We start from the raw sequence: 13,755 nt of genomic DNA on the forward strand, positions 1-13,755 counted from the left end.
TTCCATATTTCAAAATTAATTACTCAGATTTCAGATCAATGCAGTGTGTATTTACAATTGTCATAAAACCCATGTAGTGCTAGAAGTACTTCTAGCAGAAGCCATCTTGAAAGACTTTTCCATATTGATGATGTCGGGTTTTCAGATGTAATAACTTATTCAATCCCCATAAATGAAGGTTTAACTTTTCCCCTTTTCATGGCAGAAGTACTTTTCCATACTGATAATGATTCGGCTTCAGTTCTCGCGAGACCCTTAATTTTAGCAGTGTCTGTAATTATAGAACAAACAGTTATTGGTCTATCAAATTCAGTTCTTAATGACATCAAGTAGCAGCTCTCCTGGACTTCACTCCCAACATTTACTTCCTCATCTGAAGGCTCAAGCAGATTATTTTACATCATGCTCTACTATTGTGATGCCCCCTCCTGTTCACAATTTCTGCTTCATTTTCACCCTGCTTTAAGTTATTTCCCCCTTTCTCCATTGTTTTCCTTGAGTGATGACTCTTCCGAGCCCCAACTAAGTACTGGAAGAACCTGTTGTATGCCTTGGACTAATACAACGCTGTTGATCATCGACTGAAGCATTCACTGAAACAATTATATGGACTATCATGCAAAAGGAAAGTGAATTTGATAGTGAAGTCCTCCATTAGATGCAAATGTATGATTGTTAGGAGAATACAATGCATAGAGAAACCATGCAGAGTTTTATAAAGTATTCATTGAATGTGAGAATCAATTCAGTATCTTGATTTATCTATTATTTCAAGTAAAGAAACAGAATGTGTAGAGAGAAATCTTGCAAGTATAATTTGAACAATCGCTGAAATCCAAAGAGTTTAGCCATGCCCCCCAGGGTTTTGACAAGACAAGGTAACAGTTTGAATTATATATAGTTAGTAATATCTCACCACTTTAGTATTGCCAAGTGTTTTGGCTACTACCCTCTGAGAAGAAGTTTGTTCTATGGTTTAGGGTCCTACCAAAGTTCTCTTGTCCCTGCAGGAACCTGCAATACAGATTTTTTGATCTAGGCCTAGGTCGAAAAAGCACCACATCAAATCAGCTTATGCTTTTCAAGAAGGATCAGGAGAAATGCTTTTGTAGAACTATCAGCGACTGATTATCAAACGAGTGATCATGCAATTATAGATATTCAATCCATGGACCAATTACGTCACGTGTCAAGTTTACAGGATTCAAAAAGGGTTTTCTGTTAACTTCAGTTTCTTGTATACTTTAGAAACAAGTACTGGTTGTAGAAAAATGTATTTTAGGTGTTCTGCTTAGTTTACTTGAATTTAATGGTGCTGCTGGGCAGATGGCATATAATTTGCTCCTATTTTTCTTTTAGCAGGAAAAGGTGCCACTAGCTTGTTTCCAAACTCTATATAACAAAACATCTGGTATATTAATCTATAATCAGAGGCAAAATTCAGGTAGTTCTTTTTAATCAGGCCTATTGGCTACCTTCTCTATTAACCCTTAAAATACCACAGGGCTGTGTTTCAACAACATTCTGTGCACTGCATAGAGGTTCTGTTGGTCTTTCTCCATTATGCTAGATATCTATCTAATGGAATGTCTTTATCAATGCTAAAAAGATGAGCTTTCCCAACAAATTATGTTGGTAGAGTTTACCCACCTGATTCATAAGATGGGAATGTGAATGCATCTCTATAGGTGGTTTGTGTGTACCAGTTGTAGGATTTCTTCTTTGTCCTTTGGGAATGGATATACCTCTTCAGAATTATATAGTCAAAATCATACTGAGGTACAATTTCACGTTTTACTGGAGGCGGAACTGACTTCAGTATTGTAAAAGGTCTACAAGAAAAAGCATAAATAGTTTGGTAATCTCATGTTGATATTCAGCTTGGTAGAAACATGATCCCTCCACCCAAGCTACCTGATATCCAAATGCTTATTCTAATAACCTATTGAAATGGAGCATTCAATTATAATCCATCCATAAGCTAGTAAGCATTAGGAACACAGCAGCTCACAGTGAAAGTCTCATAATAAACTATTGTTGTTCATTTGGCTTCCATCAGACTTCCGAAATAGTGCAAATGAGGCTGAGCACTTTGCGGTTAATCAGTGTAAACTACGTTGATTTATTCTGCTGTAGAAGTTCACTGTATTTTACACAATAAACGGCTTTCAATATTAGCTGGGTTTTTGCTTTCTGTTTGTATGAAAGATCTTTTCCAGGAATCTTTAAAGATCAAGTTAATGCAAATATATGATGGTTTGCATTTCAACTCAAATGTTAAACTCTAATAAATTGAGGTCCAAAATAAATATGTTGAGCTTGTTCAGGCCCAGAGGAGAAAGAGCTCTGCTTGAAAAAAAACATATTTATCATTAATCTACAATTCATTCCTTATAAGGATCATTTTTTTTTTCTGTTTTAAGATGTCTTTATGAATCAAAATTAAAAGTCATATGTGTAACGTTTTGGGAGGGTGCTTGTTACTGATTGTCTTATAGTGCTATCCTATGTTATTTATAACCTAAATCTATTGAATTTAATGTACTTAAGGCATAACACTGCTTAGGATAATACTGCATACCAGTTAGAACATGTAAAGGTTAAGAGACTGAAGAAAATGTTTTCTTACCCCAGTTGTCTTTCAGGAGGATATGCAACATGAACCCGAGCAGTTTGCCCTGGATAGTAACCACAGACATCCTTTCCCTGATGATGAATGATTCTAGAAGAAAGATAAAAACATTGTAAGGACTTTGTTTCAAATATATCAATGTCTTACGGAGCACTTGAGGACCTGGAGGTCCTCCATTTTATCCACACAAATAACCCTCTGTGTTAGAAACAAACAGAATGACTGGCTTAAGGTTACCCAGCAAACTGGATGAGAGGGTGGACCCCAGTCTCTTAAGATGTTCTGACTAGTATATCATATGTTAGAATATCAGCACAGAAGTACATGGGAGAACAGAATAATGATTCAGGCTATAGTTGCCCCAGAGAAATTCTAACAAGTGGGGAATATAAATATATATATATATATATATATATATATGTAGTTCCCACAACAGATTACAAGTATGGTTTTAATTTTTTTCCAGATTACAAAATGCAATGTTTAAAGTTATCAGCCAAGATTCCTAATAAAACATACAAGTGCACTTGGACTGGGATTGTAGCGGGGTGGGGGATAACCATGCTTTATCCCTAATGAGCAGCACCTGAAACAATATACTGCAGCTTTTCTCCTACAAGAATTCCTTCCTGAACAATTCTGTCTCATGTGTTTTGTAAAAATAGAAAAGTGGGGACCTTCCTGCCTCCGGAAGATCATTCCAGTGTACGAGCCACCACAGGGAATACAAGCCAATGGGCGATTGCCAGTTTTACTTGTTTACAGAGTGGCACCTTCAGAAGGCTTTGCTCAGATGACCTAGGAATTGGAATTGTTATCTTTGTATGTCCACAGGAGTTGTTTCATAAGTTGCACAATTATCCAAGATTTATGAGTAAGGACTGGGCTGTGGAACTGTGCACAAACATCTTGTTTGTTATTGTTTGGCTTTAAGGTAAAAAGGTAAAGGTATCCCCTGTGCAAGCACTGAGTCATGTCTGACCCTTGGGGTGACGCCCTCTAACGTTTTCTTGGCAGACTCAATACGGGGTGGTTTGCCAGTGCCTTCCCCAGTCATTACCGTTTACCCCCCAGCAAGCTGGATACTCATTTTACCGACCTCGGAAGGATGGAAGGCTGAGTCAACCTTGAGCCGGCTGCTGGGATCGAACTCCCAGCCTTATGGGCAAAGCTGTCAGACGGCTGCCTTACCACTCTGCGCCACAAGAGGCTCATCATTGTTTGGCTTTACATGTGGCAATTGCAAATTCAGAAAAGTTTCCTTTAAGAACCCATGTTAAATTGAGAATCTCAAAGTGAATTAAGAGCATGACTGGGAATGTGTTACAACTGAAGTTGTTAACAATTAGACATAATGCCACATTTCAACAAGTGAAATGGAGAGAATTTGTGGAGAGGAGGGTAGAAAGGATACCACCGCTTCTAACCTTCATTTATGCCATATGTCTGTATCAGTCTGAATAGATGGCTGTTATTACTGCTGTTTATACATACATACATATATACATACATACATACATACATACATACATACATACATACATACATACATACATACATACATACATACATACAAACAAAAGTTTAAGCTATGTTGTTACTACTGTTTCTATATATAAAGTTTATTTTAAGCTATGCTTTTCCTGGCCTTTTCTGTTGCCTAAATTTATTATTGTTATTGTTATCAAGCAAGTGAAATTTTGAGAAGAAAACCCTTTTGTGATAGGAAAGGAACAAGAAGTGTTCTATCATGCAGTTACAGTTTATTCTAAGTCCGTGGATTAAAAAATACAAGACATATCAAGTGGGTTGAGTGAAGGGCTCTCTAAACGGAAACCCTGCTGTTATAGCAGACTTCCCAGACCTTTGAAACTCTTTCCGGACTCCAAGCGTTGGATTAGTGATAATATTTTTCTTAGAACTCAGTCTGAGCCCAGTTTGAGTATTTTCTTAGGCCTTCATTACAAATGCCTTACTGGTGTGCTAAGGAATGTGAGTCATCCACACACTATCAAGCCTGGGTGTGAATGAGGCTGCCAGTGACTAAGAAACAGTACTTAAAACAAGGAAGCTACTAGATGTTTAAAATAGCCACTTTTTATGATGTGAATGCATTTAGAGTTTACAAAGTGCTCGGAGTTAGGTGAAACAGAATGTTGTCACTTTTCTTGAGACATGCTGAATTTGCAAGTTGTTACCTAATTAAATGGAAAAACAAAATGGCAATTAAATCAATTTAACATTGCTGTATCATAGGGGAAAATATATATATCCTTCCAAAGTGCCAAATATGGATTATGAGGAAATTCTTAGGATTCAGTAAGCCATTCTTTTTGTGCTGTTGAGCACTGGGTGAATGGGAGGAACTATGCCAAAACACTGAACTGTGGGGAGGTTTGGCTTGCATGAATTACTATAGCTGTGCCTCATTCCCAATGGCCATGCAACACAAGACAGCTCAGCTTGTACTTCACCTCTTTAAGACATAGAGGCAAGCAGGTGCTGGGGATTGGATCATCCCAGAATATGCTAAAAGGCGCCCATGCCGCCCTTGGTCTTTCTGTAGGTTTATATGATCAGCCAACGCAAGCTACTTTTTCAACAATTCTGTTGTATATCTAGGGAGCCTGCAAGAAATTGAAGCAGGAGGTAAATCCACACCCCATGTGCTCCCCCAATTGTGTCTGGTTTATCTCTGTGTATATGTAGAATTGCAGCCTAGATCATGTATAAATTCACATTGATTAGTTATCTTTTTCTTTAGATATTTCAGGCATGTTGTTGGCTTCAGGGTCATGTTCATCTGAAAATCACTGAATTTTAACAGATGTTTGAGGCCCATACAATCATTTTAACCGTCAAAATATTTTTTTTATCTTCTGTTTGCTCTGTTGAGTGTTGATCATTAGAAATTTTTTTCAGTGACATGGCTGTGGAACCTGCTCATGATACACATATTTTAAAGTTCATAAAGCAATGTACTGAAATGCTGGTTTTACACTGAATAGAAGCCTCTAATGATCAGAATTTGATAGACTAACCTGGTGGAGCTTTCTTGTTCTTTGTGGTATCTTACTAAACCCTCTTTGAGCTGAAAAATTTTCTGATTCCTGAACCAGAATCCCAAGGGAGTAGGGGATGTTTAATACTTTACCTCAAAGGGACATTGGGTGCTGGATCGACAAACTGTCGTAATCTTATTGCTGTAGCAGGTCCTGCCATTTGGAAACCTGGAAAAAATTATAGAATATAAGCTTCACTTAAATTGTTTCATCTCAAAATATGACACTCTGGCTCACAAATACTTATGCTTCAATAAATCTGTTATTCCTTAGGGTGCCAGAAGAACTCTTTTGCTGAAGAAGAGAATACATGTCAAGAGCTTTGATGGAATATGAGGGACAGTAAATATATTCAAACTGAGAACAAAGGATTTGTTTAAGAAGTTTTCTCCTGCAATTCCACTTCTGGAACTACTTTTGCTGATCGCCCTTTCTGAGGGCATGTTTTTTAACAGAGGGCTCTCATGTTCACCTGAAAATGCTAATAACCTAGGGACTACGTGAAGCCAGAAGGCTTTCTCCTAGTTTTACTCAAACTGTACTTGAAACAGGAAAATTTTCAGAATAGTTTGAGTTGGTTTCTAAGTTATCTGTTCAAGAACATAAAGTTCTTGTTGGCTAGTTCAAGTCATTGGGGTCAGATTTAATAGTTCTTCATATTCCAGTCTAGTCATATTGTTCAGACACAAAGTTCATATATTTAGAAATTACATATGCTACTGCAGCCTCTCACTTACAGGCTTTCACTTGAAAGGATGAATCATAGATGGCTTATGCAAATGTTGACCCACTAGCATTTGAAAAATATAGATTATGCTTCCTGAAAGCCCCAACAGCAACTTGTGTTTGAACCACTCCATGGCAACCTCCATGAACACAAACATTAAACTTTGTAGGGATGAATCACAGTCTGAGTCGTTGGTCTCTGCCCTAAGGAAATAAAAGCCAATGTCTTCTGGTATCTTGTAGCCATGTTGCTGGTTTGGGATTTTAATTTTATTTCTTTTGAGGAGACACAAAACCACTTAATGTATCATCCTCTCTCCATTTTATCACTACTAGCGCCCTACCTGTCCCCCGAACACTTAGCCACAGTGATCCATGCAACGGTCACCTCCAGAATAGATTTCTGTAACTCGCTCTACGCGGTCCTTCCCTTGTCCTTGATCCGGAAACCAGCTAGTGCAAAACGCAGCTGCTAGGGTCCTCACTGGCACATCTTGGAAGGCCCACATCCAGCCAGTGCTGAGGCAGCTGCACTGGTTGCCAATTGCTGCCCGGATCCGGTTCAAGGTTCTGGTTCTAACCTTCAAGGCTTTACGCAAGTTGGGACCCACATACCTGAGGGACCGCCTATCGCCCTATGCCCCTTGCAGGGCCTTGCGCTCTGCAGGTGAAAACCTGTTGGTCGTTCCCGGCCCTAGGGAAGCATGCCTGGCCTCGACCAGGGCCAGGGCCTTTTCGGTCCTGGCCCCGACCTGGTGGAATGAGCTCCCGGGAGAGCTGTGGGCCCTGCGGGATCTTTCAACGTTCTGCAAGACGGAGCTCTTCCGCCAGGTTTATGGTTGAGGCCAGGGCTGATAATAGATCTATGCCTCCCCCGGGGACTCGGGTTCTGGACCCGAAGCAAAACATCATCAGGACCTCCTCTCCACCCGCTAGTAGTGGGAGGGAGGGGGGGAAGTTGAGCTGCCGTTCTTGCCATGCCGGCAATATTGGCAATGTTATTATTGTTTTTATGGGGTTTTAATGGGGATTTGTGATATTGTTACCCGCCACGAGCCGCAAGGGAGTGGCGGGCTATAAATCCAATAATAATAATAATAATAATAATAATAATAATAATAACAGTAATTCTTTGAGGTAGGCTTGCCTGAGAGACATTGACTGGCCTAAGATCGCCCAGTGAATTCTCATGGCAAAGTAGGGATTTGTGTCTGAATTATTCTCCAGCACTGAATTACTCCGTACTGTGCGGGAGAATATGTTGTATAACCAATTAAAGATCACACAGATAGGGGAACTTCAAAGACTCATAGGGAGGTGAATCTCATTTCCATCTCCCAGAAAGCCCCTCTTCCCTTTTTCTGCTACCTTCTTTTGTTCCTATCCACCAGCCATCCTACCTTTGTCTGCATCCACATCTTAAGCTTTCCTTCCAGACTCTGGGAAAATACTATGAAGTTTCAGCTGCTGAGCTGGGCCTAATTGTGAGGCAGGGATCCCATAAGGACTTGCAAGTATGTCTCATTTTTCTCTGTATTGCCCCCTGCTATTTCTTCCTCCTAAGCAACCTTGCATGCTTCCATGTTTCTTTTTCGCCCATTCATCTACCAACCTTTTCTCTGCCTTCCCAACTTCAGCAATATTATTTACATTCATACCCGAAGGGGACATGGAAGAGTGTATAGAAATCCTTTATCCGGCATTTTATGTACACAGTGGAGTAGGCTAGAAGAAGAGTTGATTTTTATATCTCACTTTTCACTGCTCTAGGGAATCTCAAAACAGCCTACAACTTCCTTCCCTTCCTCTCCCCACAACAGACACCCTGTGAGGTAGGTAGGGCTGAGGACTCTGACAAAACAGCTCTGAGAACAGCTTCTAACAGGACCATGACTGGTCCGAGGTCACCCAGCTGCATGTGGAGAAGCAGGAAATCAAACCTAGCTCACCAGATAAACCACTGCTCTTAACCATTACACCAGCTTTTCTTACCTTTGTTACCATTGAGAATCCCCTGAAATATTTTTCAGACTTCAAGAATCTCCAGAAGTGGTGTAATTGTTGGGAAGCATAGCTGTGTATACACCCACCCAGTGCCCCTCCCCCCAGGCCCATCAGCAATTTTGGGAGAGTGGATAGGTTAACAGGACCATATAGGGTCATATTCTATAAATATTTACATAAATGTTTACATGTCTGCAGGAACATTACATTGGAATGAAGGAGAGGAATAGCTGTGTTTTTTTAATCCCACTTTGTACTACCCAAAGGAGTCTCAGAGGCTTGCTATTGCCTTCCTGTCCCCACAACAGGCACTCTGTGAGGTAGGTGGGACTGAGAGAACCATGAGTGGCCCAAGGTTACCCAACAGCTTCATGTGGAGGAGCGGGGAATTAAACAGAGTTCTCCAGTTTAGAGGCTGCTGCTCTTAATCATTACATCAAGCTAGCTCTTGATGGAAGAAGTAGTAGGAGAGGATGGATGAGGCAATGGGGGGGGGGAAGAAGTAGGAAGGATGAAAATAGAAGTGCCAAGAACAAGAGCATGGAGGAGTGACAGGAAGATGAGTCAGCCAGGGGATAGAATTTCTTCTCTCCTCATGGGTGCACCACATCACCTTTGTTAGGCATTTGGCTCAACAGAACCAAAAAGACATTTTTTAAAAAGTTTACAAGGTAAAATTACATTAAAATGGAGTGGCATAAAAATTAAAAACATCCCAAAGATAAGATAAAATTTAAATTATCCAGAAAGTATACATTAAATTATAAACTGCTCATGGATCTTTAATGCAGCTAGTAAGTACTTAGCCACCTGTAAGGTGATATAAGGATTTCTATCTGACATGTTAGTACTAACTGGTCTTCTGGAAGGCCATGAACATTCTGTGAGAGAGGTCTATTAAGTGTATTCCTTGACTCTAAAAAAGATTATAGTATAATATTTGTTGTTGTTATGTGCGAAGTCGTGTCCGACCCATCGCGATCCCATGGACAATGATCCTCCAGGCCTTCCTGTCCTCTGCCATTCCCTGGAGTCCATTTAAGTTTGCACCTACTGCTTCAGTGATTCCATCCAGCCACCTCATTCTCTGTCGTTCCCTTCTTCTTTTGCCCTCGATCGCTCCCAGCATTAGGCTCTTCTCCAGGGAGTCCTTCCTTCTCATGAGGTGGCCAAAGTATTTGAGTTTCATCTTCAGGATCTGGCCTTCTAAAGAGCAGTCAGGGCTGATCTCCTCTAGGACTGACCGGTTTGTTCGCCTTGCAGTCCAAGGGACTCGCAAGAGTCTTCTCCAGCACCAGAGTTCAAAAGCCTCAATTCTTTGACGCTCGGCCTTCCTTATGGTCCAACTTTCGCAGCCATACATTGCAACTGGGAATACCATAGCCTTGACTAAACGCACTTTTGTTGGCAGGGTGATGTCTCTGCTTTTTAGGATGCTGTCTAGATTTGCCATAGCTTTCCTCCCCAGGAGCAAGCGTCTTTTAATTTCTTTGCTGCAGTCCCCATCGGCAGTGATCTTGGAGCCCAGGAAAATAAAATCTGTCACTATCTCCATTTCTTCCCCATCTATTTGCCATGAATTGAGAGGGCCGGATGCCATGATCTTTGTTTTCTTGATGTTGAGTTTCAAGCCAACTTTTGCACTCTCCTCCTTCACCCGCATCAACAGGCTCTTTAGTTCCTCTTCACTTTCTGCCATTAGAGTGGTATCATCTGCATATCTGAGGTTGTTGATATTTCTCCCTGCAATCTTGATCCCAATTTGTGACTCCTCTAATCCCGCATTTCTCATGATGTGCTCTGCATACAAGTTAAATAGGCAAGGCGACAGTATACAGCCTTGCCGAACTCCTTTCTCAATTTTGAACCCGACAGTGATTCCATGTTCAGTTCTCACTGTTGCTTCTTGACCTGCATATAAATTTCTCAAGAGACAAATAAGATGCTCTGGTATTCCCATCTCTTTAATAACTTGCCACAATTTGTTGTGCTCCACACAATCAAAGGCTTTAGCATAGTCAATGAAGCAGAAGTAGACGTTCTTCTGGTACTCCCTAGCTTTCTCCATGATCCAGCGTATGTTGGCAATTTGATCTCTAGTTCCTCTGCCTCTTCGAAATCCTGCCTGTACTTCTGGAAGTTCACGGTCCACATATTGCTGGAGCCTAGCTTGTAGGATTTTGAGCATAACTTTGCTAGCATGAGAAATGAGTGCAATGGTGCGGTAGTATGAACATTCTTTGGCATTGCCCTTCTTTGGGATTGGAATGTAAACTGACCTTTTCCAATCCTGTGGCCATTTTTGAGTTTTCCAAATTTGCTGGCATATTGAGTGTAGCACTTTTACTGCATCGTCCTTTAAGATTTTGAATAGTTCAACTGGAATGCTGTCACCACCACTAGCTTTATTGTTGCTCAGACTTCCTAAGGCCCATTTGACTTCACATTCCAGGATGTCTGGCTCCAGGTCAGTAACTACCCCATTGTGGTCATCAAGGATGTTAAGCTCGCTCTTGTATAGTTCTTCTGTATAATTTTGCCACCTTTGTTTAATCTCTTCTGCTTCTGTGAGGTCTCTACCATTTTGGTCCCTTATCATACCCATCTTTGCATGAAACGTTCTCTTCATATCTCCAATTTTCTTGAAAAGATCTCTGGTCCTCCCCATTCTATTGTTTTCTTCTATTTGTTTGCACTGTTCATTTAAGAAGGCATTCTTATCTCTTCTAGCTTTTCTCTGGAATTCTGCATTCAGCATTCAATTGGGTGTATCATTATATCAGTATAATATATGAGCTAATAATTCTGGAACCTCAGCCCTACAAGGGCGATACCTGCAACTGAAAGGGTTTCCTGAATATTATATACCAAAAAAAATAATTTAATGGAAGGTTATTAAATCAGGCAAGCATGAAGGCTCTGTGATCATGAGGTGATTCTAGATTGGATAGATAGGCAGTTGCAGTACCATAGTCTGGTGCAACCCCATGGGACACAGGAGCAAACTCTATTTGTTAGAAAGCACAAGATATGCATTTCCTTGTCCAATAGGTGCTGATGCAACAGTCTAAAATCTTGCTCCCTCTCTGGCATCTGTAGAGACTTAAGTGAGATGCCAACTGAGGTAATTTTTCTACTGATTAACTTTTAACTGCTTGGGTACATACAAATCTGCAAACATAGAAGTTATGTAGCTTGGATGATCAGGGTTTTTAAAAAATCCATCCAGATCTTTCAGATCTGAATTCATGCTCTGGTTTCTGGAAGCCCTTGCCCAGTTTCAAGGCACATCACTGCATATCCATTTCCTCCAGGGGAACCAGCCTTGCGAACCAGAGATCACCCGGAATTGCAGCTGATCTCCAGATGACAGAATTAAGGGAAGGAATTCCAGATCAGAAGGAAGGAACTATTTTCAGAAGCAATTTTTTTAACGTTTCCTCATTCAGACAGGTGGTATATAAAAACATGCTCTCTTACCTGCTCTGCAGTTTATATTTACAGATTTGACAATGAACTTTATTCTCACTTGATGATAGCTAACAGCAGACAACTGTGAACCTAAACAACAGCATCCCCCTGAAATGGCTCATCACCTAAACAAAACTGCGTCTTTGCCTAGTCATTAAATCAAGCCGAATATGACATTGTGATGCGTGTGGTATTGTGATGCAGTGTTTTTTAAACGTGTCCAGGTAAGATCAGTTGATAGCTGGGAAGAACTTAGGGTACACTCACAGCTGTAATATATCCATCCAATAAGTTTTCTCTCTTTTTCACAATCACCATAATACAGTATGGTACACAAAATGAAAGAAACGAATAGACAAATTCATAGTAATTATTCCGTCAGCAGACATTAATAATAATAGCTAAACTGGGCCTCCAGGGCATGAATCCTGGAGGCCCAGATGAGCATAAACCAGGCACATATCGATTCACAGCAGTTCATATCAATTCATGGTGTGTATGGTTTGTGACTCATGGACTGTCACAAACTTTTTGATTTATAGGATCCAAGTTACAAGTTCTTAGAATAAATTTAGAATTAATATTTAGCAAAATTGAATAAACATAGCACTATGCTCTAATATAAGCAACAAGAAAATAACACTAGCTTACTACGTACTACTTAAAGGTCAGCGTTAGGAGGCATATGCTTATATTCCCGCAATACGGATGCCACAATTCAACCACTCTTCCTACATCTCTGTAGCAGATCCATAGATGTGGGCCTCTGGTAATCCAAGCTAGCATAACCCTTTTGCAATCACCAGGCCAGATATAATTTTAGGTTCACCTGAGTCAGGTGAGATTTCTAAACTAATTCGAACCCATCACCCCCTCCCGCCCTGAGCCACCATGTTTCTCACATTCCAGGCAAAGCTCTGTCCTGGAGGATGGTAAGAGAGCCAGATGCAGCCAGTCTCCAATTCTGAACATCTGCTGAATGGAACCCATTTGAAATGGCACATATTAATCCTTGGGAGGAAGGACTGGGGTTGATTTGCCTGACACATGTATACAAGGGTGTAACTCTGCTTAAGACTGTACTGTATGTTTGGTTTCAGCAAATATATTCAGTCTCTTGTGATACCTAAAGGACAACATAAAGTCAAAGTTTAAGCAATATAAAAGTTAGTAGCAAGTATCACTTTATTTTTATTTTCCATTGCTTGGCCTTTTGGCCTCACTGTGAAACATTTCTATCCTTTCTTCTCCCTGGGTTCAGGACAAGTCTACCTATATCTGCATCTGCTAATGTGGATCCTGGAAGACAGAAGACTATGCTATTATAAACCTGTGAGAGGTCATTTTTAATTTTTAGCTGAATCAACTTAATTAAAGCCTGCAAAGGATTAGAAAACACAGTCTCATTTTGTTCGATCATGAGTCACTGCCTCAGATACATTACTATTTCAGCACTAAATATTTGTTTTTCTCCATCCACCCAAAATTCTAAGGGAACATCCTCCAGCCTCACTGCAATATTCTGGCCTGTAATGGGCTGATGCAGCAGTTGATATGCCTTGTTCTGAGCACTTATTTGCTGGCACAACAAATTGAGAGTCAAACTGCAAAAGAACAATTCACAGTGACTAACAGTGATGTGGCCCCATAAGCATTTCACCAATTTTAGTGATCTCTAGTTCACCCCTTGAATTCCATGCTGAGGCCTACACCATAAATGAAGGGCAACACTAATAAGCAGAACCTAAAGCTAGATTTTTAAGAATGGAACATTCTATACCCATTATATAGTTGCCTTCACCCATGCATATATGCAGCCTACCTCTATGGATGTGACAGAACTTTAAAAGGATTACAGCA

General features: G+C 40.4%; 1 protein-coding gene across 1 annotated transcript; it reads right to left on the bottom strand.

The window, feature by feature from the left end:
• Positions 1-28: 28 nt before the first annotated feature.
• On the bottom strand, positions 29-12,054 carry SPMIP3 (sperm microtubule inner protein 3). The gene is made up of 5 exons (XM_077344543.1): positions 11,905-12,054; positions 5,787-5,862; positions 2,630-2,722; positions 1,651-1,832; positions 29-271 (listed from the first exon to the last, which is right to left on the bottom strand). Exons 2-5 carry the CDS (start codon positions 5,852-5,854, stop codon positions 156-158), a joined length of 459 nt encoding a protein of 152 aa, XP_077200658.1. The 5' UTR covers positions 5,855-5,862; positions 11,905-12,054; the 3' UTR covers positions 29-155.
• Between the last annotated feature and the right edge of the window lie 1,701 nt (positions 12,055-13,755).

This window comes from Paroedura picta, chromosome 1 (assembly GCF_049243985.1).
Source record: "Paroedura picta isolate Pp20150507F chromosome 1, Ppicta_v3.0, whole genome shotgun sequence".
Lineage (NCBI taxonomy): Eukaryota > Metazoa > Chordata > Lepidosauria > Squamata > Gekkonidae > Paroedura > Paroedura picta.

Coding starts and splice junctions, on each gene's coding strand:
- SPMIP3 (XM_077344543.1), bottom strand. CDS start 5,854: ATGGCAGGACCTGCTACAGCAATAAGATTACGACAGTTTGTCGATCCA. Junction 2,723..5,786: donor GCACCCAATGTCCCTTTGAG/GTAAAGTATTAA, acceptor TCTTTCTTCTAG/AATCATTCATCATCAGGGAA. Junction 272..1,650: donor ATTCCCATCTTATGAATCAG/GTGGGTAAACTC, acceptor CTATAATTACAG/ACACTGCTAAAATTAAGGGT.